This window comes from Curcuma longa, unplaced genomic scaffold, assembly GCF_044706935.1.
Source record: "Curcuma longa cultivar G26 ecotype Majalengka, Jawa Barat unplaced genomic scaffold, ITB_CL_G26_1.1 contig_25569, whole genome shotgun sequence".
Taxonomy (NCBI): domain Eukaryota; kingdom Viridiplantae; phylum Streptophyta; class Magnoliopsida; order Zingiberales; family Zingiberaceae; genus Curcuma; species Curcuma longa.
The window spans coordinates 30982-57218 of record NW_027432811.1 but is presented as its reverse complement, the minus strand read 5'-3'; the positions used below and the strand labels follow the sequence as shown (position 1 = coordinate 57218).

General features: G+C 39.5%; 5 protein-coding genes and 1 pseudogene across 6 annotated transcripts; 4 read left to right on the top strand and 2 right to left on the bottom strand.

The window, feature by feature from the left end:
- The first annotated feature begins 201 nt into the window (after nucleotides 1-201).
- Nucleotides 202-3481, top strand: LOC141818645 (tryptophan synthase beta chain 1-like). Its single transcript, XM_074706096.1, has 5 exons — nucleotides 202-550; nucleotides 1688-2044; nucleotides 2202-2644; nucleotides 2760-2854; nucleotides 3102-3481. Exons 1-5 carry the CDS (start codon nucleotides 203-205, stop codon nucleotides 3275-3277), a joined length of 1419 nt encoding a protein of 472 aa, XP_074562197.1. The 5' UTR covers nucleotide 202; the 3' UTR covers nucleotides 3278-3481.
- Nucleotides 3482-3700: 219 nt separating this feature from the next.
- On the top strand, nucleotides 3701-4315 carry LOC141818640 (uncharacterized). The gene has a single exon (XM_074706092.1). The coding sequence runs from the start codon at nucleotides 3701-3703 to the stop codon at nucleotides 4313-4315; it is 615 nt and encodes a 204-aa protein (XP_074562193.1).
- A 1577-nt stretch (nucleotides 4316-5892) lies between these two features.
- On the top strand, nucleotides 5893-7318 carry LOC141818646 (uncharacterized; annotated as a pseudogene).
- Nucleotides 7319-7837: 519 nt separating this feature from the next.
- LOC141818644 (uncharacterized) lies at nucleotides 7838-12815 on the top strand. Its single transcript, XM_074706095.1, has 13 exons — nucleotides 7838-8095; nucleotides 8217-8382; nucleotides 9301-9381; nucleotides 9751-9833; nucleotides 9903-10018; nucleotides 10110-10220; nucleotides 10299-10411; nucleotides 10485-10794; nucleotides 10881-10964; nucleotides 11040-11090; nucleotides 11196-11267; nucleotides 11859-11921; nucleotides 12495-12815. The coding sequence occupies exons 1-13, from the start codon at nucleotides 8086-8088 to the stop codon at nucleotides 12531-12533; spliced, it is 1299 nt and encodes a 432-aa protein (XP_074562196.1). The 5' UTR covers nucleotides 7838-8085; the 3' UTR covers nucleotides 12534-12815.
- A 673-nt stretch (nucleotides 12816-13488) lies between these two features.
- LOC141818643 (QWRF motif-containing protein 2-like) lies at nucleotides 13489-20393 on the bottom strand. The gene is made up of 6 exons (XM_074706094.1): nucleotides 19030-20393; nucleotides 17570-17689; nucleotides 15690-15806; nucleotides 15521-15610; nucleotides 14200-14307; nucleotides 13489-13917 (listed from the first exon to the last, which is right to left on the bottom strand). Exons 1-6 carry the CDS (start codon nucleotides 20383-20385, stop codon nucleotides 13855-13857), a joined length of 1854 nt encoding a protein of 617 aa, XP_074562195.1. The 5' UTR covers nucleotides 20386-20393; the 3' UTR covers nucleotides 13489-13854.
- Nucleotides 20394-21335: 942 nt separating this feature from the next.
- On the bottom strand, nucleotides 21336-26137 carry LOC141818660 (peptidyl-tRNA hydrolase, mitochondrial). Of its 2 annotated transcripts, none has more exons than XM_074706112.1 (10): nucleotides 25846-25861; nucleotides 24407-24559; nucleotides 24216-24300; nucleotides 24054-24121; nucleotides 22710-22760; nucleotides 22546-22619; nucleotides 22253-22311; nucleotides 22086-22162; nucleotides 21882-22009; nucleotides 21336-21405 (listed from the first exon to the last, which is right to left on the bottom strand). In XM_074706112.1, the coding sequence occupies exons 2-10, from the start codon at nucleotides 24551-24553 to the stop codon at nucleotides 21378-21380; spliced, it is 717 nt and encodes a 238-aa protein (XP_074562213.1). In that variant the 5' UTR covers nucleotides 24554-24559; nucleotides 25846-25861; the 3' UTR covers nucleotides 21336-21377. The 2 variants fall into 2 exon arrangements, with proteins under 2 accessions (XP_074562213.1, XP_074562214.1); XM_074706113.1 differs by lacking the exon at nucleotides 21336-21405 and adding an exon at nucleotides 21483-21664 and having other exon boundaries at nucleotides 24407-24563; nucleotides 25846-26137.
- Between the last annotated feature and the right edge of the window lie 100 nt (nucleotides 26138-26237).

Sequence of the window (26237 nt, the reverse complement as noted above, 5' to 3'; positions counted from 1 at the left end):
CTTTCTGGTTCAATTCGAGTGAATACAACCCTAAACCGGGCCATTCCTTCCTTATATGCGGATGGCTCCACTGCCGTTCATCTGACACGAGTTCTGTAGATCAACGGTCAAGGCAATCGTTTCCATTTTTGGTATCTAGCGCATCGTCTCCGATTATATACGGCAGTCGCACCGCCCTCGAGCAGGAAGAGATCAGTTCCCGATGGCTGCTTCGGTGACCTCTGCCATCGGAAAGTCTATCTTCGGCCTCGCCAAGCCATCTCCGTCATCGTCGGCCTTCCTCGGAGTCCGAATCCACCCGCGAGGCGAGCGGTCGGGCCGTAACGCCTCCGCTTCGCCATCATCCGCCCTTGCTGTTTCCTGCTCCATGCCTGGGAATGTCGCGGCCGTTGAGGTGGAGAAGAATGGAAAGCCTGGATTGGGGCTGAGGCCGGATTCCTTCGGCCGTTTCGGACGGTTTGGGGGGAAGTATGTGCCAGAAACCTTAATGCACGCCCTCTCCGAACTGGAGGAGGCGTTCTGGACGCTCTCGAAAGATGAGGACTTCCAGGTATCATCTGTACTTTGGCTTCATGTTTACGGTTTCTATTTTATGCTGTTTAGCTTCCTTAAAGCTTTGATCTTTGCCGATCGAGTAGTTTGGGCTGAGTTGTTATGATTCCATTACTTGGCATCTGGGATATGGAAGCAAATTGAATTCGCTCCTTTCTTTGACTAGAATCTTCGTGCTATTTAATGTTTTTTTCTTCATCTAGAAGACTACTGTCTCTCTTCCTCGCTAGAAGAAAACCATGGAAAAACTCATATTTTCTGTTCCTCATCGTTTGTGTTGGGAGAACCTGTTTGGAGTATGAGAGTTGCAGGAAGAGGGGATTAGTTGTTGATAGTTTGGAAAAAGCATGGGGATGGGGAGGACCTTGTCCCTTCATTCTTCTCCACCGTCCCGCTTTAGTACTTCTTCAATTGAAATCTGTGGAGAATGTAACAGTACGACCATTATAATTTGAAATCCCAAACTCTAAACGCCAAGCCCTTCTCTTATTCTAAAGTGCGGTTCTAACTTCAACACTCCAAGACCTTGTGCACAAACTTTTTCTTCGATATCTTCTCCATCCATGTCCTTAGTGATTTTTATTGTATCAAAAAAAATTTTGTGGTTCAATATTTCATTGGTTAGTTGGATATTTGTAATACCTATTATATATTTAAGCGTATGGTGTTTATAGTTTGGAAAATAGGTGACAGGAATAATTTCTTTTCATCAATTTATAGTTTTTTGCTTACTAGGATGTATGCCATAGATCAATATGAAAACGAAACACATTCCATTCTCATCAATTTTTGGAACAAGGTTCTGTTGAAAAATGTTATTTATCTTTTAATCCTTCCCTCTTTTTTTCATCTTCTTACTAAAAAATTCTGAAATAAACTTTCCTACTCCTTGAATAATACCAATTCAGAATTGGAATTAATATGGTTAATTGCTGATATCATAACCATCATTTTGCTTCAATATCAAAAGAATATATGATTGTTTGCTTATATCATAGGTGAATAAATAAACAAGACAGATACATACCCTGATGGAAAATACTGCCATATTTTTAATAGTCGTCTCATGTTCATTAATATTGGCTATAATTTTAACCACATTACATGTTTCTTACTACTCTTTTTCTCTTTACAGAAAGAGTTGGATGGAATTCTCAGGGATTATGTTGGCCGAGAAAGCCCACTTTACTTTGCAGAACGGCTCACAGAGCATTACAGACGCTCTAATGGTGAAGGCCCACATATTTATCTGAAGAGAGAAGATCTTAATCATACAGGTGCTCACAAGATCAATAATGCTGTTGCACAAGCCTTACTTGCCAAAAGGCTGGGAAAGAAGCGTATCATAGCTGAGACAGGAGCTGGTCAGCATGGGGTTGCTACTGCTACAGTTTGTGCTCGGTTTGGCTTGGAATGTATTGTTTATATGGGTGCCCAGGATATGGAAAGACAAGCCCTCAATGTATTCAGAATGAGGCTTCTTGGAGCAGAGGTTTGTGTGGAAGAATGACTTTATCTTCATTTTCTCATCCGTGTCAAACTGTTGTTATTATTATTAAACATTTAGTGTTTTCAATTTTAGTTTAGTTCATTTCCTTTGGGCATTTGGTTAAAGTAATTTCACTGTCGCTGTTGTTGCTTCAATACAGGTAAGAGGTGTCCATTCTGGAACTGCCACACTCAAGGATGCCACTTCAGAAGCTATACGTGACTGGGTGACCAATGTTGAGAGTACACATTACATTTTAGGGTCTGTAGCAGGTCCACATCCTTACCCAATGCTTGTTCGAGAATTTCATGCGGTAATAGGCAAAGAGACAAGAAAGCAAGCTTTGGAGAAGTGGGGTGGAAAGCCAGATGTTCTTGTTGCATGTGTTGGTGGAGGCTCAAATGCCATGGGACTCTTCCATGAATTTGTCGATGATTCAGATGTAAGATTAGTTGGTGTAGAGGCTGCTGGCTTTGGGTTGGACAGTGGTAAACATGCAGCAACGTTAACAAAGGGAGAAGTTGGGGTTCTACATGGTGCCATGAGTTATTTGCTACAGGATGATGACGGTCAAATCATCGAGCCTCATTCTATAAGTGCTGGGTTAGTGATGGTGTTTTAATTACTGGATCTATGCTTTGTCCAGTTGGATCACACACACACACACACTATATATATATATATATTGTTCCTGATAATCTGTTTGTTGTCATGCTAGGTTGGACTACCCTGGAGTTGGACCTGAGCACAGCTATTTGAAGGATCTTGGCCGTGCTGAATACTTCAGCGTCACAGATGAACAGGCTTTGGAAGGTAATAAAAGCTATCAAGTGCTTTATATGTCTTGTTCTTATTCTGCTTCCTAGTCTAATTGTATCTATATGAACTGATAACTTTCAATTAGGACACCATTTAATCACATAATCCCATTGTCATCCATGTGATTGAGAAATCAGCTGCAATTTTCCAAGCAACCACATATTCATGTTTACTGCAAAATGCGATGAGCTGATATTTAGGTTTCTTCACTGTCGGTTCAATGACTCTCTGCTGGTTTCAGCTTTCAAGCGGCTGTCACGGCTGGAGGGCATCATCCCTGCTCTTGAAACCTCTCATGCACTGGCCTACTTGGAAGAACTTTGCCCAACTCTGCCGGACGGCGCTAAGGTGGTTCTCAACTGCAGTGGCAGGGGAGATAAGGATGTGCATACTGCTATAAAACATCTTCAACTATAATCAGAAGCCATCAGTGCAAAAAATTTCATTTTCTGTCTGAATAACTGAGAGCTGTTTGTTTCTTTAAGTGAAACTTCTTTCAAATGCTCTTAGGAGTCAAATAAATTCCTCTCTTTCATCTCCTCGAGCTAGGACTAAATAAACCTGCTTGGTGTTTGACTTGGTAAGAGGAATGTTTTGATCAATTGCAGGTAAACTGCATGATGGCGTGTCGTTTTTGTTGTTGGTAGTTGGAAGAGTTTGACATTATCTAGTTTTGATCAACACGAACCCGTGTCTGCTCTTCCAAGAAACCCATCCAATTCAAGTCAACGTTATACGCCTTTATTTATGTTTTCTGAGAATTACACAACAGTATATATATACACACAAACATTAAGAGCCACAGTTGCAGAAATCGTGTGCTTTTGCTGAAATTAGTTCATGTGGCGTTGTTGCTGGAGGAGAAGCTTCAGGTGGAAGAGCGTCGACTTGAAGGAGGAGGATACATGGACGCTGAAGTCGACCTCTCCAAAGAAGTCGAGGAAGAAAGCAGGAGCCAAAGACAATCGGTATTCAAGTTTGGGCCTCGACAAGTTCTCCTCGTTGGTCTCCGACCTCCAAGCTCGAAGGGCGACGATCGCAGTCGAATCGGCGCACAAGCCGACGCCGATGCTAATCTGGTTCCGCTTCTCGGATTCAAATGACTGCGTGCCGATCGTCCTGAGGCTCAACGACGAGACAAAGCAGTTCGGTGGCCTGAAAAAGTCACCGGAGCCTCCGCCGCCGCAGGAGGAGAAGAAGAATCCTCCGGCCGTCAGTCATAAAGAGATGGAGGTGGAGAAGAAGGCCAAAGCAGCAGGATGGTCCTGGGGACCTAAATATCAGTGGCCTCTCGCGCTGGTTTTGATCCTTCTCTGCTTGATGTTCGCGAGGACGTTCGCCATATTTTGCACCACCGTGTGGTGGCACATGGTGCCGAGCATGCAGGGAGAAGAAGGAAGGAAACAGAGGCGGCGGATGAAGAAGAAGAAGATCAGCAGCAATGACATCCTGTAAATTAAACAAGGTTTAACGTTGCCATGTCCACCATCGATGAGTTTGACCTGGGAAAAGTCTCCAAACTCATCATCCATTGTGTTTTCGTTCTATGAAATTGCTTCATCTGTTTGTTTATTTTGGTTTGTGTATCTTGATTGTATAATTACTAGTGACGTGCATGTTGTTTGACTAATAATGCATATTATTCCTGGAGAATGGTTTGGTATACAATTTGATAACCACCACTGGCATTTGAAATCTTGTTCTTTCAGTCAGATTTCGGTTTATGGTCGTCGGGACGTTCTTTAACTCACCAAAGCTGTGTCAGTTGGCGGCCATTAACAGGAGAAATCAAGGAGGAAGATCGAGAGTGAATTGCAGTAAAATCAGAAAGCAAAAGAGAACTTAATAAGCTTCAGAAATCTCCAATTAATCTCTTTCAAATAATTCGTTCATGTTGGAAATCAGTGTCCACAGGTGATGCTTAATAACCATTTCGGACAGAAATCTCACTGCAATAACGTGGCGGCGGTAAGATTCTACTTCGGATCAAAAAGTAATGAAGTTTTCTCTTTGATTTCTTTTTGTGCTGTCATATAGTCGATCTTACAGAGAATAATACGTGTCAAAGGGAGAGTTATCTCGTTCTTTCAACCACTATGTCCTTTCATGGTAATTCCCTTCGTATCACCACTGTATTTCATATTGGTAATTCCCTTCATATTGTACGCTTCTTCTTACAAAGAGGTCGGTAACTTAGTTTGATCGAAGTGCTTAACAGATCACTTGATCGGTCGGACTTACGTCACATAGATCTATGTTGACGAGTCGTGTCCCCGGGGCAATGGTGTACAGTAGATCATCCGGGTTGTGATACGTCACATAGAGTCTATGTTGACGAGTCGTGAATCATGCCATACTACTCCTGTCTTCACCCATCAATAGCACTATCCACATCTCTATTGGATCAATTGGACACTTTCATCTCCATTTTCCACGATAAACCAACAAAAACTGTCATTAAAAGCCTTGAAATAAACGTTATATTTACCCACCGAGAGCGACTCACCCTACAGACTCCGCAAGGTAGAAAGAAACGGTCGTGCTTACATACATCCATGTCTTTATCAGAAGAAGAAGAAGAAGAAGATGAAGACTAGACGACACAAATCAACGCCGTGGACCCGGCGATCGATTTGAAAGGCGAACTCAGAAGATGGAGGAAGTGAGCATTCCTCGCGTTGCTGGATGTCGAGGAATATTTGCTTACAACGCGCGTTCGCTGTAATTCCACAGTTACCTTGATCACGCAGAGCAGAATACAAAGTGCCTGCGAGTAGATTTGGTCAATCACTCCCTTTGACTAATTCATAGATTTGGTTGACTCGGTCCGTAAAACTAATTGCAATTAGTATAATCCGATTCGCGATTATTTTATATAAATGGTCATTATCCATCCCCAGGTAACAACGTTTTCCAATGGAAAAGTCGTGGGCTCCTCCGTTACGGACGGGCCCCACCGACGAACCCCAATCTCCGCTATAATCTTATTTATTCACTTCACACGATGACCGACTCTGTCGCCATGAGTAGTTCCCTAAATGGAGTTGATTGTGGCGGGCGGGGTCCCACCGGAGTTCTGCCGCCGCATGGGGCGGAGCTGCAGCAGCAGCACCGACTCCGGAAGTGTATTCAGTGAATGCCGCAGCGAGCGTTCCGACGACCTCGCCCTACCCGGTTCTTCCTTTTGCGACGCCGCCTCCTCATCCGACTCCCTCCGTGGCTTCCTCTTCTCCTCCTCCGGATGCTCGGACGATGATATCCGAAGCCTCGTTTCCGACCTCGAATCGCCCTACGTTGACTTGCAGCGCCGAGCTGCTATGGAGCTCCGCCTCCTCGCCAAGCCCAACACCGAGATTCGCATCCGCATCGCGCGCGCCGGCGCGGTGGCGCCCCTCGTTGCCCTCCTTTCCCACCCGGACCAGCAGCTCCAGGAGCACGCTGTCACCGCCGTGCTCAATCTCTCCCTTTGCGAGGAGAACAAGGCCTCGATCGCCGCCGCCGGTGCGGTCCCCAACCTCGTCCGCGTCCTCGAAACCGGCACGCCCGTAGCCCGCGGGAACGCCGCCTTTGCCCTCGTCCCCCTCGCCGATTTCTCCGACGTACGCGCCTCCATAGGATTATGCGGCGCCATCCCTCCCATCGTGGATCTCCTCCAGACAGGCGACTCCCGAAGGAAGAAGGACGCCGCCACGTCCCTCTTCAAGCTGCTGGTCGTGGAGGGCTATGCGACCCTGGCGGCGGAGGCTGGGGTGGTCCCTCCGCTGCTGGAGATGATGGCCGATACGGAGTCGGGCATGGCGGACAAGGCCGCCTACGTGCTCCTACGAGTGCTGGCTTCGTCGGAGGGCCGGGCGGCTACCTTGGACGAGGGCGGCGTGGGGGTGCTGGTGGATTTGCTGGAACTGGGCAGCAAGCGGCAGAAGGAGGTGGCGGTGCTGTCGCTCGCGGAGATATGCAAGGAGTGCGAAGCCTACCGGAGGATCGTCGCCCGCGAGGGAGCCATCCCGCCGCTCGTTGCACTTTCCCATTCCTGCTCCAGAAGGATCAAGGAGAAGGTCGGTAACCATACCATCCATTACCCATGCGGTGTCCATATCCCACCTTATAAACTATTAATTTTTATTATTTTGATTTTTGAGCAATTAAATAAACAGGTTACGAGTTTAGTTGCGCTGTTACGACAAAGTACGATAAGGGGGCGTTTAACGGAACAGGGGAAACTGCCGTCGGATGTGGAAGGCACGACTTCGGTGACGACTCAGGGGTCGAGACACTGTCAACGATGACCGTTCTTGAGTCGTGACTTAAGATGTTGCTGTTTTTTTTCACTTTTTTTTTCTCACTGTAAAATATTCTTACGCTTTTTTCCCCAATATTTTTAAAAAAATATCGGTGGAGTAGGGTTGTATTTTTCGTGTATTGGCACAATTTTTAACGATAGTTTTTAGTATTATTTTCTCTACTTTGCTCATCACCATGACAGGATTTTCTTTCAATAATTAAATATATTAACGATTAAAAACCAACAATTTGTTTGGAAAGATTATTAAATATGCTATCAAAAAATATGCACAAAAATAATATTAATAAGGAAATTAATAAAAAAATACAATTTTTTGTAACCGTTCATTCCATTTATGGAGCGGTGTTCATATCCTGCACTTATCTAATAATATATATTTGTTAAATAAATAGAAAAATGACATTGGAAAATTCAGCCGCCAAAGAAAATATTATTTTTTCCAAATACCGCAAGAATCAGGGCCCACCGAGGTTTTGATACGAAATGACGTTTATGCCCTAAACAAGTTGCAAGATGAAGTGATAAATTGTACAGTGGAGAGGGATAATTTTGTAAATATATTGTTCGTGATGGTGCGGCCAACCACGTACGGCGTCCGCAAGCTGCCACGTACGTTCCGCGTCGGCCTCCCTCGATCTGGCCTTTTCTAGGGTTGAATCCTCCATCAACAGCGCCGTCTCGCTCCTCCGCCGGCTCCTCCCTAAGTCCCAATCGCCCCTTTTTCGCTCCCTTCCGTCGAGGTCTCACATGGATTTTTGCTTCTCCAGTGCAATTGATTGGTCGATCTGCAGCTGCTCCTTCGCAATCCCTTCTTTTCTAGTCCCTTTAGCCTTCGATTCCCCTTGTAGTTTTGGGTTTTCTCCCGCATAGGTTCAGATCCGGCGCCGGGAGCTCTGGTTCTGACGCTTCGGAAGATTTCGTCATGGGTAAAGGTGAATTCTTGCGATTTTTTTCTCTTCTTCTTCTTCTTATTCTTTGGGGTGGGTGTGGGGAGGGAGGGGCTGGGGTCAAAATAAACGAAGCAATCTTTATGGTGTGTTCTTGGTCATGCAGGTAGCAGGCGGAAGGCTGCTGCGGACCAATACGACAGTAGCGATGTCGAAAGCATGAGTTCGGTATCGACGACTTTTTCGGAGCTAACGATGGCTAACGAAACGGAACATGTGAACTCCGTAGATTTCCAACTCGAAAAATATATCGATGCTCTCTACGAGAAGAGGTAAATCTCGATGTTTTCAGTTTATTTCCTAATTTTCTTATATCATTCCTTGCCTTATGTTTCTCATCTGATTCTGTAGGGGAATTTTCTTCTCTAGATTGAAGCTTAATATATACAAACACGATCACTCTGAGTTGAATGATATACCTTTTTGATATCTGTAAAATATTGGGGAGCAGTTGTATTGACTTTCTATTCTCACAATATTAGTCTCAGGTTTCTATTTCATTCATCCTATATGTTGCTACTTAAACAGCTAAAATGTGATGATTTATGTAGGGTAAGCGTTCTCTTTTGTCCTGCTGGACAAACATTTTACTCTTACCCATTTAGATATCTCTGAATAAGTTCACATTATTCTTAAAGTTTGCCATCAGTCATATTTAATCTGTACTCCATATCCTGGCTTTAAAGTTTGTGGATGGAACTTTTAGGGGTAGAAATTTGTCTTCCCAATTATACTGGTTAATACAATATCAGACATGGTGTTCCAGAGAGCTGTGCATTATAAATATTAGTTGGGACATGTCTGTTTGGCACCTTGCTGCAAACTATGGACAAAAAATATTTTCATTGGATCAATGAGTTTTCCATGATCGTGATCTCTCACATGGAAGAGCCATACTGAGGTATAAGTATGACTTGCAGAAATGGGGGTGTGGCATGCTTGTAATATCTGTTTTAGTTCTCAACATTCTTGTTGATATTAGTGGTGCAATAGCAGCTTTAAGGCAGTTTTTTCCCCGACTGATATGGTGTTAGTAATTTGACCCTGTTTTAGGTTCATTGCCAGGTTCTCTCACTTAAAATCATATCGTGTCTTTTCTATATTCTTTCTTTATGATTGTTTTCATTCTCTTGTTGTCTCCAAGTTGTTAGGGCCAAGGCATACTTATAAAATTTGATTCTATGGTGAAGGGGATCTGTGAGAGAGACAGCTTTGTTGGGGCTTGCTGAGGCTTTTGAAGGCCAGCTCCTCCTTCCATTCATTGAGAATAAGTAAGTGTTAACTGGATCTTCTATAAGTATGTTGGGAAGTGTTGCACTGCATGGGAGCATTATAATATATCTTTTTTCTATTTTGTGTCAGCAATGAAGATTATTGCACTATACATGCTACATATATTCTTAGACTTTCAGCATGTTAGAACTACACCTTCTTGGTCTTCTAGCATCATAGATATGGATGCCAGCATAGATGCTTTGTAAATTTGGAATTCTTGTCACTACATTATCTATGCCCTTCAGTCTAATCTTATAATTGATGCAATCTTTGAAATTGAGAAGTCCTTATGTTATGTACTTCATTGGAGTTTATTCTCTGATTATTATTTTTTATTTTTTGGTCTGCTTTATGATTTGCTGCAGATGTGTTACATTGCTACATCAGTTTGTATCTTCAATCAAAAGGGGTTCTAGCAAGGAGGCCTGTTTAGCTTCTCGAACCATAGGTAATTTTCAATCTTATTCGATAATAGCATTTTCCCCCAATTGCCACTGAGTTGTAACTTTTTTTCAAGGGTTGTTGGCCATCACCATTGGAGCTGGAAACAGTGCTCATGAAATTATGGAAGAATCAATATCCCCACTTTCTCAGGCCCTTGTATCAGGATCAGATAAGACAAAGAAAAAATCAGTATGCTCTATGCCTCTATTTTTCTTGAGTGTCTTAGCTGCCTGATGTGGTTTTATGTAATGCCTTTAACCTTATGTGAAATGTCATGCAGGTGATGGATTGCTTAGCCCTTGTAACATTTATAGGTGCAAATGATCTGGCTGAAACTGAGACGTCGCTGAAGACCATATGGCAAGTTATTTATCCCAAGTCAGGGCCTAATGTAAGTATTGTGTTCTGCCACTCTTATCTTGTGTTGTTTTATCTTTTGCATTCTCACTATTTTTCCCTTATTCCACAGGTAGGTTCAATTAAAAAGACAGACTCAGCTGTATTATCATCTGCCATTTCTGCATGGTCATTTCTTTTGACAACTATTGGTAGTTGGAGAATTAATCCAGATAGTTGGAAGGAGTATGGAGATTCTACCTCACACTTGGTTCTATTGTTTCAATTACTAGTACTCTAAAAGGATATCTGATTTCAGGTCGATTTCTTTCCTGTCTTATCTCCTGGAAGACTCTGATCGTTCTGTCCGAATTGCTGCTGGAGAGGCATTAGGTCTTTTCTTCGAGCTAGGGATATTTGATATGAACTTCCAAAAAGAAGACACAAACATAGATAAACTTGGACATGAGGTCTCGAAACATGGAACATTTCATCATTTACAAGGTTTGAAGGCTAAGATATTGGCAAGAGCTAGTGACCTCTCAACTGAAGCTGGTGGAAAGGGCACTGACAAGAAGAATCTCAATGATCAACGGGATCTATTCCAGAAGCTTTTGGATTTTGTAGAGGTTAGTTGCATTAATTTATGTTCTTATATATCCTACTTAGGACTGTTCCACTGGAATATGACATTGAGGTTTGTACTGTTATGCAGACTGGTGAGTGTCCTGAAACATCGTTGAAGATTTCAAGCAAACAAGGATTTTTGATTACTTCCACGTGGGCTCAGATGATCCAAGTATTGATTATTCCTTTTATGTTTCTGATTTAAAATGTAGCTTATGATGAACTTTATCAATTATTTGCTCTGCAGCTGAACTTCTTGAAAGGTTTTCTTGGGAAAGGCTTTCTGAAGCATGCACAGGTTGAAATTTAATCTATTATTTGTATTCATTTCCACAATAAGATAATTAACGTTGCCAATGCATCCATCTTCACGTTTTCAAATTTTTGCTTCCTTGTCAAACAGGATAATGAACTACTTCATGATATTTTTGATTTTGAACAAGATAGGATGGGAATATTATCAACAAAGGAAAAGGTTTGTTTTGGCTATCTTCTGGAAAAGTTGTTCTTATATGTTTCAGTGATATTACACACAGCTTCATGATGAAATGAGATAATGTAGAGGACTCTAAATAGATGAGATATGCTGTTTTGATGTCATTGTGGTTGTATCATGAACAGAAGTGATTCTCAGATAATTCTTGTATTTGAATGCAATGCGCTTTCTCTGCCACAGAAAGCAGTTGCTTTATAGAATGTGGCACATGCACTTAGGAATGATATTTTATCTTTTGTCATGTTTGGCAAAGTGTTGGAAATATAATTTGCATTCCTTTCCTTGAGTTGAAAACCAATGTCTCAAAGCTGCATCACGCAAAAAGAATTAATGAAATTAAATTGTCAAATAAATAACAATTAAATTGATACTCTATGACTCGTTTTCATCCCTTCCATCAGAATGGCCATTTTACGGATGTTATGGATCATACGATTAGTTTGTATCTTATCTCTTTGGAACTTCAATTAGGTTGATTCTCTCATTTCTTATGGTTTCATTTGGTTTGGTGCACTTGTTAACACAATAATGTTTTCTTTTTTTGGTTAAACATTAATGTTATCTTTGCAGATCTCTAGAGCAGATGATAAAGGTTGGACACAAAAGATGAACAAGGATCGCAAGCTGGCTCAGGTATACCGCTCTATTTTTAAGCTATGCATGTAGGCATTTTCCTCATTCTCTTTCCTTGTATTGCTTACGTTGACACTGCACGTACGCTAGTATGATTGATTATGTTGCAGTTCCTTACCGTCACAAACGGGGAGTTGATTTTATGAATAAGCAGTTAGTCACAATTCAGTCGGCCTCTGGACAATCATTATAATTTCTAGAATACTACTAGCTATTCCTAATGCTGGTCAATAGTATTCAATAAACTAAACTGGTTGGATCTATTTTAATGAACAATAAGTTTTGTAGTTTGAAAAGTCAAATCAGAGTATTATGTAAGAGGGATATGGGGAGGTTAAGCAAAGTATTATTCAGTGTAATTTGAAAATGGTAGAATTAAATTTGAATATTAAATATTATGAATGATATAGGTCATCATTAATGAAAAAAAATAAATCATATAATGAGACTAAATAGTTGGTCATAGCTTCGCTTGATGATGATGAATCAATATATTTTTCTACTTTTTAAAGTTTCATGATTTGTGTTTAAATAGATTATGTTTGGCTAACATTTTTTACGTTCTATTTACAGGCAAGGAAACAAGGCCATCTAATTTCTGAAGAAGACTAAATATCAATTGGCTTCGATGTTACATTAGCTTTTAAGAGTATACAATGATTATTACGTTTGTCGTGAAACGATTGTCATTATGGGCCTGGTTGACGTTTTTGTTTTCTTAGTTCATACTCGGCCTCTGTTACATGTTACATCGATCCAATAATGGATCAGTTGAATAGTATAGACTATGACAACAAGCCAAAGGATCCTACTTAATTGGGGAGGTTTATTGTGCTTGCAATTTATGTAATTTGGATTACAGTCATAATTATGCGATTGTTCTGATTATGATAATCACGCTGCAGCACCTCAATAAGTAGGTTCTTTGGCATTTGTTATCTAAAACTATCATGAATAAGGACTGTTAATTCTGGTAATTTTCTTTTGTACAATTATATTCATCTATTTCAATTAATTTTCTCCGATTATTCTGATTGCTCTGGAATAATCATGCAGAGGACATGGCATGGGGGGCAGAAAGAATTTAAATTAAATTTTAAAATGAATTAAGGAACAATATTATTGATTAAAAGATATTATAATAAAGTAGAATGATGGTAGTTTAAAATGGTAGATAATTTATATAAAAAAAGATGATTCTTTTTTTCTCATCTTTGTTAAGTAATTCAAAAATGCTTTATTTTACCCTTATTTTTCTTATATTTTGGACGAATAAAAGACAAAAAATTAATGAGAATTAAATGTGTTTGAATTTTTAATTAACTCACCATAAAACTTTAATGTGCATGGAATACCCATTTAGCGGCGAAATAGTAAGATATTCTGATGATTTTTAATATTTAAGGAACCGAAAAAGATGGTGAAGTGACCTCCGTAAGATTAATCGAAAATTTCCTATTCCAAAATCCAAACACCAACTATTCTGAACGGCAAAGTCCATGTTTCGTTTGAAGAGATGGAAAACATTTATTAATCTCACTGATAATTATTTGTTCTAAGCAGTCAACAATTAAACAAATACGTTTCTTCCCAGTACTACTTTTTTACATGGCATTCTCTTTGATTAGCATAACTAATACAACAATCTGTGCAGCGCAGAGGAAATTGAGATGGCTCAGCAACACAACACGCAAGAAAAGAGAGAGAAAAAAAAAAAAAATATAGAAAAAGGAAATGAATAAAAAAAAACAAAAAAGAAGCTACCTAAATAAGCCATCCCACCAAAGACAGTACAAGTAGTACAAAAACACACTTTTCCATCAAGCAAACATTTCTTCACACTTTATTACCTCCGCAACGCTCCAGTTGTAAAAAGAGGAGTTTGCTGTCATGTTAGTGATCACAAAGTTGGTAATTGAATCTTCTCTGTTCTTTATCTCTCGCTTTCTGTTCGTCTTAGTTGCAAAAGATGCCCTTGGATACTGCATTGCTTTACCTGGTTCATGAATTTGAGGTAAAAAATAACCAAGAGAAGTCAGAACAGCAAATATCTAGAATTTTGAGGTAAAAAATAACCAAGAGAAGTCAGAACAGCAAATATCTAGAATTTTGAGGTAAAAAATAACCAAGAGACGTCAGAACAGCAAATATCTAGAATTTTGAGGTAAAAAATAACCAAGAGAAGTCAGAACAGCAAATATCTAGAATTTGGAGTCAACATACAAACATCATTTTCCGCCATTTGGACCTGTAGCAAGAGCTTGGAATTTAAACTTACATGCAGAGCTGCAAGGGTGGACAAGAGATCTCTTGATCGAGCGAGAAGCGCTTGCTCTTGCACAACCAATTTAGTAACTTCGGAAACAAAGCTACTCAAACCCTCTACCTGTACAAATAAAAAGCATGAAGTTATTATGTCCCATTTATACTCTGAATTAGTCGATTGAATTATTGAATGCTGACACAGCTTGGTGTAAGTCATAGGACCACATATGGTAGAGACAGTAGAAGTTTACTGGGCAAATTGTGAACCAAGTTGAAGCAGGTTAGTGCTGGTGGGACGTTGCAGAATTAACAGCAGGGGGAGAAGAGAACAATAATCGAACAAGTGGATAGGATGAAGAGAAGCTTCTGCATAGTGCAAAACTTCTAGTGTGTTATTAAAATTTTAACAATTAAAATTCCTTTACAGGAAGATTTTACAGAATCCTGATCATATAGAGGAAGATTTTACAGAATCTTCTAATGGTTTTATGCCATCCATATCAAACAAATTTTAACAACTAAAATTTCTTTACAGGAAGATTTTACAGTATCCTGATCGTATAGAGGACAGAATATCAATTTATACTATTATACTTTTATCAAATAAAGCAAAGGCAATGCATCTTTTCTTTAATTTCTTTTTGCATACTATTCCTCTCCAATCTCAATTTTCATGTATTTTGTGTTTAATTTTCTCCAATCCAAGGGATAAAACCGAAAATATCAGAACGGAGATGCTTCATCAGAACTTGTTCCATTATTACTATATCTGGGTTTGCTCCAATATATTTGGATACGGGTACCAATAGGAGATTTATGAGTCATCAACCAATTAAATCTTGAAAATATCCCACAAGTTGAGAGTATAGTAATAAGAATAAAAATACAGTATTAGCTTAGTAAAATAATTAGAAAAGTGGATTCAATTGTTATGAGCTTCCCTCTGAAATAGGATTGACCACAGGTTTAAGTCATAGCACATGGAAGTATTCCCATCTAAATCACTCCTACACAAGGTTTAAAATATAATTTTGTGTCAGAGATTCAATCTACAACAGAAACCATAAAACTTCATTATTGTGTTGTATTGGCATTTGACACAGTTCAAAATGTACTAATGATTATACCTTAGTAATACTAAACTGAGTATTAGTTCATATAGCATCATACTGAATTAACCCATAGTTTTTCAACACTAAGATTAACTAATGTTCCCAAACCTTCTAGTATTGGAACTTTTCACCACCATCCATAAATATATATTCATTAACCATTGGGAGTGGTGCTTAAACTAACACAATGAGAACAATGAGGAACGTATTAGGGATAATTACCTTAGATAATAGAGAGCATATTGAAAATCGCATAGCCTGCATCATATCAACTGCTGAACCAATAGCATCCTTAACTTCCAGGACGTCTGCCTGTTCAATGGTTTGGACCCAAAGTTTTATTGCCATTTCTGAACTTGTTTATTAAAATGAAAAATCAGGAAATTCAAACCTTGGCTCCACTAACTATGGGAAGACGAAGTGTGCTAGCCTTTAATGCTTCAGTAGCTCCTGATAAAGAGCTTGAATGATCTTTCTCCAAAATTGACAGCTCCTCCAGAGAGGCCATCTGTATCAATCATGTTGTAATATGTTCAAGTACAAACAACTAGTAAACAATCAAAGTGAAGGAAAAAATTTGTTCTCTTCCAACAAAGAATTTTGATCTGAACCATCTTATAACTAAGATAGTTCAAGTCCCATAATAGTGGGGGAAGGGGGTGGGGGCCCGGGGGGGGGGGGGGGGGGGGGGGGAGGGTGGGGGCGGAACCAGCAGCTTATCTTCTATCATCTATTGCAAAAATGACCCTTCAAATAAAAGTATCAGACCATACATTTAGATGTGCAATATTACCAAGGTTTCTTGAAATAAAAGGCCCACTTATTATGAGCAGCATGCATCTCATATGAGTTAGATTATGGTTTGCAGACAATAGTTAAGCACAAGCAACTTTAGCTGACTTGCCATAGAGCCATGGCACATTGAGTATTGTGACACTTCAGTCTGATGGTTGTCATAATATATCCCAGTAGTTGCCCCCATGATCACCATATATTGTATGTAAATAATCTCTCCACATTTTTTTCCAAAACAAACATCCAGAAGTCAGATCTATGTCAAGAGGTTATTTGAACCAAATGGAGCCACAAATATCAAAGGTCATTTGGCCCTATTCAGTAGATTATACAAATATAAATCTCCAAAGAGTTGGAGTTATTGAGGTTTTCAGATCAATTGGAGCCCATCATTATGAACGAGGATCCTTGCTCGAAGCAGGACAAGGGAAGTTCAATCTAACTTTGTGTATTGATAGACCTAGTGCCAATTAAGCTCCACGATTTCAATAGATCTTCCTCAATTTTATCTATGCAAGTAGTCTTTTGACATAGAATGAAGATAGAATTACATATTGATATTTCTTGCTCCATGTAAAATAACAACTTATTTCTGTGTAAGAGAGAATGGCTACTTTGAATTTGTTAACTTTCTCCCATGCAAACATAATATGCAAGATCCTAGCGGTCATACTGAAGAAGATAACATTGATGGGATAAAGAGTGGCTCTTTGAATGGAGACAAACTATTAATTAGAGTTGAGAAGGTATCACTTAAAACACATCCAATGAAATCGTCTCTGCATTATCTTGCATCTTTCATATACTCTTATTTTTGGGAAACATCATTTTCCCATTCAATAATGCAAAAATAACTGCTGAGGTTTCTTGCCATTGTGTTTAACATGTTTAACTGCCATTTTCAGTATTACTCTATTATTGGATTTATTCTGAAACATGAGGCAGTTAAAAAACAAGGCACAGGTCCTCTCCCTGTCCCGCATGGCATTATCACATTGTTCCCCTAGTGCTCATCCTCAATGCATATGGCTACATGATGTGAGCGCATCAATTTTCTTTGCCACCAGAATTCTCTCTCTCAATTCATCTTCTTTAGCATGCAGGAATAGAGGGGGATGAAACAAACATCTAGTTTGTCTTAGTTCAATTGTAAATGATAAAATCACAATAATCTAAATATGATTAATATAAAATCTTGCATTAAGGGGATCATGAGCTGGTGCTGCATATAACATCAGAGATTCTTCTGTAGATTCTGAGCACCATTCCTTTGTTTATGACCAGGGTTTAATGGCATTCAATAAGGTAACTAATATACAGATTGGTTGACCTCTCAACTGATGATCCATTAATCAAATTACCAGATCTGTTTATTTAATTATAAGGGAGACATGAAGAATGATAAAATAAAAAATAGGTTAACAATGATTACCATAATGCTTAAAACATAGAGAAGCCTGGGAAATAAATACTTACTTGCCCTTTAAGAATGGAAAATAGCTTTAAATGTTGGCTCAAACGTTTTAGCTTGATCCTTTTAACAGTGATGGAATCACGCAACTCTGTGGTAATTTTCCATGCATTATGGATATTCTTCTGGAAAAACCAACAGAAGCATTAGGCAATAAATCATCACCAAATTTTGTTGACATAGAAGAGAGAATCAAAATCCTGAGATCACAAATGAAGTCATAACTATACCTTTAGGGCAAAAAAATTGAGAGTAATGTAACTAAGTAAGACAAAAAGCATACACAATATAAATCAAAGTTAGTAGGCTAAACAAAATCAAAGCTACATCCAAGCTATATTAACGATTTATTTTCTTATGACACTATCAAATTGTTTGACATTATACAAAATGCTGACCTTTAATATGACTTCATTGTCATTAGAAGATTATGTGCAATACCTTTTCCTTTGGATTGGAGGTTATAGCAGTTACATAGATTTTGACATCAACGTTTTTTCTCAACCATGAATCTTTCTATATATGATATCTTTCACACCTGTTTTCCTTATCCCGAACAAACTATTAATGCACTTCATTATTGTCCTTCATAATGAAATAAAATGCCAATAAAACAAGGTAAAACTTAAAAAAGGTAAGAATAACAATTTATCTATCTATTTAAATCGTACAAATAGGTTCATGCAATTTAGCAAAGGTAAGAATATCTTAGAAACTGGCTAGTCCAGTTCTGCCAGCAGACGGTCTTGTTACATTCAATATGGTCCTTTTTGCGTTGTCAATCTCCTGATGTATTTGAACTGAACAACCTTCCTCATTCGATCTCTTAAAAGTTTGAAATTTGTAAATGACTATTAACCAGATTAGCAGATCAATTTAGAACATTCTGTTTTTTTTTCCAAACACAAGAAAACATCAGTAACAATTTAGGAGGCAAAGCAATTGCGATTTTGGTACTCTTGGCTTCTGAAATTCCATTTTTGAGCTATAATTTCAATACACTAATTAGGATGAAATGTTACTCAATAAGCATGATTCACTCTAAAACATATAAATCTCACAGAATTGGAACAATTTGTATGAACCTTGGTAGTCAAATCTGACAGCCTTATGTGAGTAGGTGAGAGGATTTCAAGGACAGTTTCAATTCAAATTCAAGAATTCTTGCATGTGTTTCAAACTTACTCTTAATAACAATTCAAAACACAAAAATAAGCTCGAGCTTCTTATAAATTAGAAAAATATAATAAACTTAAACACCAACATGCAGCAAAGAGACAATCAAACACAATTTCATGCCAAAACGAACTACTTGATGTAGTAACTGACTTAAAATGTAAAAAAAAACCGCATTCCTCCACATGCCATGCTGGATAAAAAAAGCACAAACAAGGAAGGAGGCAAGATAAACTACCTTAACTACTGAAAAAGATGGATATGCTGTAATAGATCAACATGTAATTACCTCCACAGTTAGTTTCTCCACTAGAAGTGCAGTATCGGATCTGGCATTAACAAATCGCCACTGTAAATGCCGGTTATCAAGCAGCCTCAAAATGTGAGCCTCCTCAATCCGGTTTTCCCCTTTCTTTGCTCTCCGTACTTCAGCAGCAAAGTTTATGATCGAAGGTGCATTGCCTTGTTGACTTAGCGGGGAGGTACTCAATGATGCATTGCTTCTTGTCCGCATAGGAGTAGCTATGCCTCTGGTTGATGAAGCAGCAAGTTTACTTGGAGAAGGAGCTCGCAAGGGTCGGATTGGTGATGAAGCTGACCTTGGAGAAGACAAAGGGCTCTCCACCGACAGTTTCTTTCCCACACCAACCCTTTGCTGTACCACAGACCTCGAATCTGGTGAAGATACCTGAAAGTATGGTTCACGATGCCTACCCGTTCTACTGCTTGTCTCCTGGCAAAACCTTGCCGGCACACGGGTCCGACTGGGAGACACCTTTGCCTGGCCGTACAATCTAGATTCGGGCATCCCTGAACTACTTCCAGAGGAGAAGCTATCCGTATCGAATGAAGCTGAGACATCAACCCCATCAAACGACGCCCTCCTTGTACAGCCATCAAACATCATTGATTGCTGGAGCAACCTGAATGTAGCCAAGATCGGTTCTTTCTTCTCCGATGGACAATTCAACCCATTAATTGACGAATTAGATGGTCGGGTTCTAGAGGAGGGCCATCTGTGATGGTTTTCGAAGGGCCTCGAGCTCTCCAAATGATCGCCACTCTTCCCTGGAACAGCAGCACTGGCATTAGATCGCCGCCGCTCAGGTGTGGGCTTCCTGGAGGGGCTGGGAGAGGCGGTCTTAGTGCGGCTGGTCTTGTAGAAGAACGACTCTCCCTGGAACGACACAGAGAGGCTCCGAGTCGTCATGCAGAGGGCACGGTTGGCAGAAGAAGAGGGCTCCGGCGTGGCCGGCCGCGAATCGGCACGAGGCGTCTGAGGCCGAGCCCGATCCACGGAGTGGGCTCGCTTCTGCGCTGCGGATTGAAGCAATGCCGGCGGCGTCGAGGGCCGCGCAGCTGGGAGCGGCGACGGGGACCGCCACGCGCTCGACGAAGAACCCGAAGAAGAAAAGGAAGTAAAGGTAGAAAACGAGGAGGAGGAACTGTAAGACGAGAGATAGCGAGATGTGATCTCCTTCGCCCGCGTTCGCCACCCGCCGTTGGCGCCGGCATTGTCCTTCTCGGAGGGGATCAACGGCGAGCGGCGATGGGTGAGGGGATCCCCACGATTCGGAGACAGCGAGCCGCTCTTGTGGCGGCGCGGAGAGTTCCGAGACGCGGCGGCCGGGACCGCCGCCGCCATCTCTCCCGTCGGAGATCTCGGCGGCCTATGTTGATCCCCAAGAAGATGCGAAAGGGGTTTGGCACCGAGGGCGGAGCACCGGACTCGAGCGAACTGAATCCAATCGACACGATTCGTTCACCCCATCACACTCACCGGATCAGGGAGCGAAGCGTGGTGACAGTAAGGGCGGAGCACCGGACTCGACCTCCTCCACTACCACTTCAGAAGCGTGAAGCCGATCACCGTGTGTGTGGCTTTTCCTTCCTAAGTGACAAAAAAAAGCTTCGGTTCAATAATTATTTATTTATTGGCTTCTCCCTTCATGCCATTGCCACAGACAATCTCAAGGACACAATGTATTTTTGTGAGCTTGTATTTTAGTGTGATTTTGCATCTAATTAATTGTTTATCAATACAAGAGTTGTCCATGTGAGTGTTTCACAGATCAATGGGAAAGACAAGAGGAAATCTAAAATGGTTTTATTATCAACTGCAATGAGGAACACATGGTGTTTTTTTTTTTTAAAATTCAAATGTTCGAACTTAAAGGTTATACATTATCATTTTGTATCAACTACAAGATTCTATATCAACAAAATTAACTTCAGTTCGTTATATACTAAGATTTAGTTAATGACAAAAATACTTGTCTTTTAATATATATACAAGACCTTAGTGTAATAAAATAATTATTCCTAGTGATCATAGAACGAATAAAAAAATAATAATACAATGACAATATCAATATTGTATTCTTTAATTTGGCTCGTACGATAAATAGATAGTTTATTCTAATTGATATTAATTTACTGCGCACCTAATAAATTGATATATATATTTGCAACGTTCATTTGAGATCCTTTCCAGCTTAATGTCTAGCACAATCAGAATAAAAAACAGTGTGCTCAGTGTAGAAAATCCATGTAATGCTTAAAATGTAGATTCAAGTTGGGCAATTCTCAACTATTTTGAATATTTTAGGACGAGATAAAAGGTTCTAAACGCACCTTTCAGATATAAATGAACCACCACACAACACTGCATCTCAAAAATAATGCAATACATTAATTATTTTTGAGAAAGATGTCTCACAATCAACATTCCAGTGAAAAATGCTCACACAATATTTCAACTCAATATGAACCCTCCTCCGTATCTCAACTTCAAATGGATAACAATTAATTCTTTTTTAAAAATAGTTTTTGGGGGGCTGTGATAGCTGTCAGAGAAAAGAATATGAATATTTCACCTCGGAATGCATGTTGGAGATATCACGATGCTTCAGCCTTGGAGGCACCTAGATATCGCAAAACAAGCACGAGGGATTTCTTTTGGAGAATTTATGCATTAGATATTATTTTTCGATATGTTTTTGTTAAACTAAAGAGAAAGTTTAATTTGCAACACAAGACTCCATTTTTTTCTTTTTTTGCCTCAGAATGAACATGATGTTCTTATGAATGCAACATAAAGCACATTTTCTTTACCAGTATTTGATGGATTCGAAGGCTTACACTGGTAAATTCTGGAGTCGCAAGTGTTTGTATTTCTGATTTGTGTTGGTGGATCTTACACATTCTGTTAAGCCCTTTGCTAAGAGTGTCTTCAGGATGTCTACCCCTTCTTGCAATGCAACATCAATCTGGTTCATTGAAGAACAGATTATGTATCAAATCAACTAATAAAACAAAATGGAAAAGAGAATGATCAACGTTTACCCTCTCCCGTGCTGTTTTATTGAACTTTTGGAGCTGAAAAGCCTTGGGATCCATTTGGCCCGGTGGTCTACCTATTCCTAGACAAGTGAAAAGAAGGAAAAATTTCGATTAAGGTTGTCTAGATAAGAGCTTGTTTGATGTGTCAAAGCAACTGTATCCGTACAAACCAATTCTTAGTCGGCCAAATTCTCTGTTCCCTCTGAAGTGATAGATCACATTTTTCAACCTGATAAATGAGGCAAGTAGGTGAGCTAGGAATTAGGAGACTAGGAAAGTGAGGTGGATCAATTTCTAACATCTATACATTTAGAAATATTAGGAGTTGACTTAAAATTACAAGCAAATTGAAATTGAAAGAAAACTAGCATTAAGGGTTCACAACGAGGGCATGAACATTAGGGAAGAGGAGTATTGATACATTGCCAGAAAAAAGAGCCAAAATGAAAGTGTTACATTTTACCCGTTGTGACGTTGATGCCCTCCTTTAGGTTGTATCCGAAGCACACCACATGGTAAGTCCATATCATCATACATCTGCACGAAAAGGCAGAAGCATGTTATTTTCTCTTAGTAGTATCATGGTAACTTGAGTAACAGAGTGTCTGAGGTTAAATAGAGTGATACCACAATTATCCGATTTAGGGGAAGTTTGTAATATGCTGCAAGTGGTCCAGTCTAGTTGCAAGGCAACAAAAACATTAACAAAGTGATTTCAAGTGTTCAGAATCATATTTCCTTTAAGAATGAGATTACATAAATATGAATAGAGACAAAAAAAAACCCAGTATCCTGTATAATCCAGATACCAAGAATTATCAAGTCACAAAAAATAGTACCCATGCATAGATTGAAAACTTAACAGAATGGGCATCAGGGTACCAGATCAAGATTATCATTATTCTCTTAATACTTCATGTTGTTTTTACCAAGACCTAACAAGACTTGTTTGCTTAACTCAGGTGATGATATTCATCAATAATTGACTTATTGGAGATCAGATGTATTTGTTTCATAAGCAAAGACCAAACAACAGCAGTACACAAATTTTGATATAGCAACTTCATATCATGTGTAAGTTCATCTAATATTCAGAATGAATAACAATGTCTCGAACATTTCATACTAGTTAACCAAATTATAATTCAGAAACTACACAGAAGGAATAACTTCAAAGATAATACGTTTGTGTGCATCATTCTGTCAAGGTAAAAATCCTCAACAAATGACAGTCATGATGAAAATCAACCATCAAGGTCTAACAATTTGTATGAACTGTCTGGCAATGAAAAGTAGCTAAGCTACTACAATTTCATAAGTAATCAGTATCACTGGAGCGATGGTCCATAATTATCAAAATGTTTGACGTTGAAGCAATGACAATCGTTGAGTTACTTGGTTAATCCTTGCTATTGGACTAGGAGCGACAAAAGAATCAATGCTTATTAAGTAAAGACTCATGGTAGTCTTTTCATCTCCTTCCAACAACTTAACTTGGAAAACAGATATTCAATACTTTTTTTTCTTCTGCAAGATCCTAGTGTTGTTAATAACTGAATATAGCCTCCATTTTCAACATAACTTAGATATAGATCGAATTTCTTCTGCAGGATCTGAAGATTTTAATCAGGAACCTGACAGATACTAAGAAGGAAGGGTACAACTTACCTATTGAAGAAAATTTAATGTTTCACTGACATATTATTATGGTCATAATGGTAATATGCTCCTCATGCAAAGAATAGCTTGATAATAGCGAGCTCACAAACTCCAGATGAACTTTTTCAAGAACATGGAAGGAAATTTGCATATATGAATCTACCTATTCTTCTCGTCTCCCTAAACTTTGTGTCTAACCAGGAAGTTTAGTATGAATCTAAACGGCATACATATATTGAGTAATAAACTATTTACTAAAGAAAAGACAGTGAAGTAATTTGCAGCTCAATTAACTGTTTAAGGATTACTTACAGATTCACCACTAAGATTCATGTAAGTCTGTGGTTTTGCAAGGAGAACAGGTGTGTCCCCAACCATCCCTGATAAAGCAGTAAATATTTAACATAATAAAAACACAGTTCAAACATGGAGAAGTACAAGATGATAAAGATGAGATGAAAAAGGAGTGTATACCTTCGCCAAAAAGGGCTTTGAAATGAATGGATGGCATTGGAATGCCCTGTGCCTGGGCAAATGCATCCATCATGTCAAAACCAACCTGCAAAAGTATGAAGGCCTCATGCAAGTTAACTGTGATGAGGGAATATTAAGTTTTCTGATAGATTTCTTGTTTGTGCATTAGGGAATTCTTGATGGCACATTACATTATGCCTCGTGCCTTGGTACTTTTCTCCAGGATTTCCAAGGCCAATTAAGAGCCAAGGCTTGACACAGCTTGAAGAAGAGGCAGTAGTGCAGAATGAACGTCTGAGGAGCTTGCAATGGAGAAACATTGATTTGTACGGGCTCATGTGTGCCTGTCTGTCATCCCAAAAAAGTATATTTCTTTACCTTCCATTTGTCAAAAATAAAGGATCATAAAGTCAGCATTTTACACTATCTAACACAAACAGCTCATACGTGTGAGATCCAGAAAGAGATATTAAGCATCCTTCAGAATATTGAATGAGCAGATCAAACAATGCTAAGAAAAACAGTCCCAACATGCAAAACCTAAAACACCTAGTAAAGCAAAGCCGTCATGAAAAAAAGAAGACTGATCCAGCAAACATGATTTATTACACTATGTTTAAAATAAATAACCTTAAGATAGAAACTAAATCCAGAGAACAAACTTGTTCCCCAAAGCAGTCATGAGGAAACAAGCATAAGGAGCTAAAATAAATTATATTTTTAATTACTAGGAATTTATTCTTTCCTTGATAAATTTGGACAATATATATAGAAACAAGAAGAGGGAAAACTGCATGCCCAAGTTAATGATAGTCCATTTCATAATCAGGCACACAACATCCTTTCATGGTTGTACAACTAGCAAAGATTCCAGTGCCATGAACTCATACATCCTATGTGCACAACTAAAAAACCTATGCTACAGTGACATGCAATCTCAAAAACCAAAATTTTCACAAATATATTCAATTCAAGTACTTGTGTTACTGGAACTGAAACCTTCATAAGGCATTCAATATTCATCTAAAACAATCAAAAAATAAAAAATTATTATGTGTCCCAATCCCTCTCCAATGTACCATATCCGTCAACAACGGAATGCTGTCTGTCCTTCTCATCCTTCAACACAAAATGTATAGTTCAAGAGAGAATCAAAATACAAAAGGTAACTTAAAATCTGTTGATACAAAGTATCACAACAAACCTCTACAAATACCATAATATGAAAATGTGTAATGATTGTGATTGCCGATGGCGTCAATAATTCCTCACTGAATGTATGAGCAAACTATTATTAATCCACATGTTCCATCTACTGGACAAATGACTTACATTTGGATACACACCATACGGAGAAAAAGAAAGCTTGATCTTCCATGAAACACTAACGTTAACTCATTCTTTTATGTTTCCTCCAAGTCACAAGAATGGCGAAAGCATGCCCCAAGAAGATAATGTTATCCCTTTCTTTGTCCACTCAAATATTTCCGTTCACCACTAGTTCCTTACCTCCAAATAAATACAGAATCAAGCATTTTATCTAAGAACAATCGGAGAAGAAACATGGAAGTTGAAAATTTTAAAGGTAAAAATGACTAAGAATCACTATATTAATGAAGCAAGGGCTTACAATAATCTAAAGGCGCACTTGACAAGGCCCTCCACGAACTCAAGCACCTCCTCGTATGCGTGCGTCGGGATAGGCGAAGGCGAGCGGCAAAGACGGTCGAGGAGGGGGCTCCGGTTGCCGGCCCGGAGAAGCTCGTGTAGTAGCGGTCTCGTGGGAGTCGGGATTGCGCTGAGGATCTTGACCTCACGCTGAAGCCAGGATTGGGGATTGGAGATGACGATAAGGAGAGGGCGTGGTGCGGCCTCCGGTCGGGAGGGCCCAAAAGGAGAGGATGGGGGAGGGCGGCTGCGGCCACGGGCGATGACGCCGATGAGGGCAGTGGCACTGCGCCTGCTACTTAAATAATGAAAGCACAAGGGTTCCTTGGTAAAGTACAGGGGCCCCAACGGACT

What these genes read in the sequence shown, in the direction of transcription:
- LOC141818644 (XM_074706095.1), top strand. An exon ending in CGTGGGCTCAGATGATCCAA is followed by an intron (nt 10,965 to 11,039) that starts GTATTGATTATT and finishes TTTGCTCTGCAG; the next exon opens with CTGAACTTCTTGAAAGGTTT. An exon ending in TATTATCAACAAAGGAAAAG is followed by an intron (nt 11,268 to 11,858) that starts GTTTGTTTTGGC and finishes TTATCTTTGCAG; the next exon opens with ATCTCTAGAGCAGATGATAA.
- LOC141818660 (XM_074706112.1), bottom strand. Translation starts at nt 24,553, where the DNA reads ATGAGCCCGTACAAATCAATGTTTCTCCATTGCAAGCTCCTCAGACGT. An exon ending in CAAAGCCCTTTTTGGCGAAG is followed by an intron (nt 24,122 to 24,215) that starts GTATACACTCCT and finishes CTGCTTTATCAG; the next exon opens with GGATGGTTGGGGACACACCT. An exon ending in ATTTGGCCGACTAAGAATTG is followed by an intron (nt 22,163 to 22,252) that starts GTTTGTACGGAT and finishes TCACTTGTCTAG; the next exon opens with GAATAGGTAGACCACCGGGC.
- LOC141818640 (XM_074706092.1), top strand. Translation starts at nt 3,701, where the DNA reads ATGTGGCGTTGTTGCTGGAGGAGAAGCTTCAGGTGGAAGAGCGTCGAC.
- LOC141818645 (XM_074706096.1), top strand. Translation starts at nt 203, where the DNA reads ATGGCTGCTTCGGTGACCTCTGCCATCGGAAAGTCTATCTTCGGCCTC. An exon ending in TGAGGCTTCTTGGAGCAGAG is followed by an intron (nt 2,045 to 2,201) that starts GTTTGTGTGGAA and finishes GCTTCAATACAG; the next exon opens with GTAAGAGGTGTCCATTCTGG. An exon ending in CCTCATTCTATAAGTGCTGG is followed by an intron (nt 2,645 to 2,759) that starts GTTAGTGATGGT and finishes TTGTCATGCTAG; the next exon opens with GTTGGACTACCCTGGAGTTG.
- LOC141818643 (XM_074706094.1), bottom strand. Translation starts at nt 20,385, where the DNA reads ATGGCGGCGGCGGTCCCGGCCGCCGCGTCTCGGAACTCTCCGCGCCGC. An exon ending in TTTCCATTCTTAAAGGGCAA is followed by an intron (nt 15,807 to 17,569) that starts GTAAGTATTTAT and finishes TGATTGATACAG; the next exon opens with ATGGCCTCTCTGGAGGAGCT. An exon ending in TATGCTCTCTATTATCTAAG is followed by an intron (nt 14,308 to 15,520) that starts GTAATTATCCCT and finishes TTATTTGTACAG; the next exon opens with GTAGAGGGTTTGAGTAGCTT.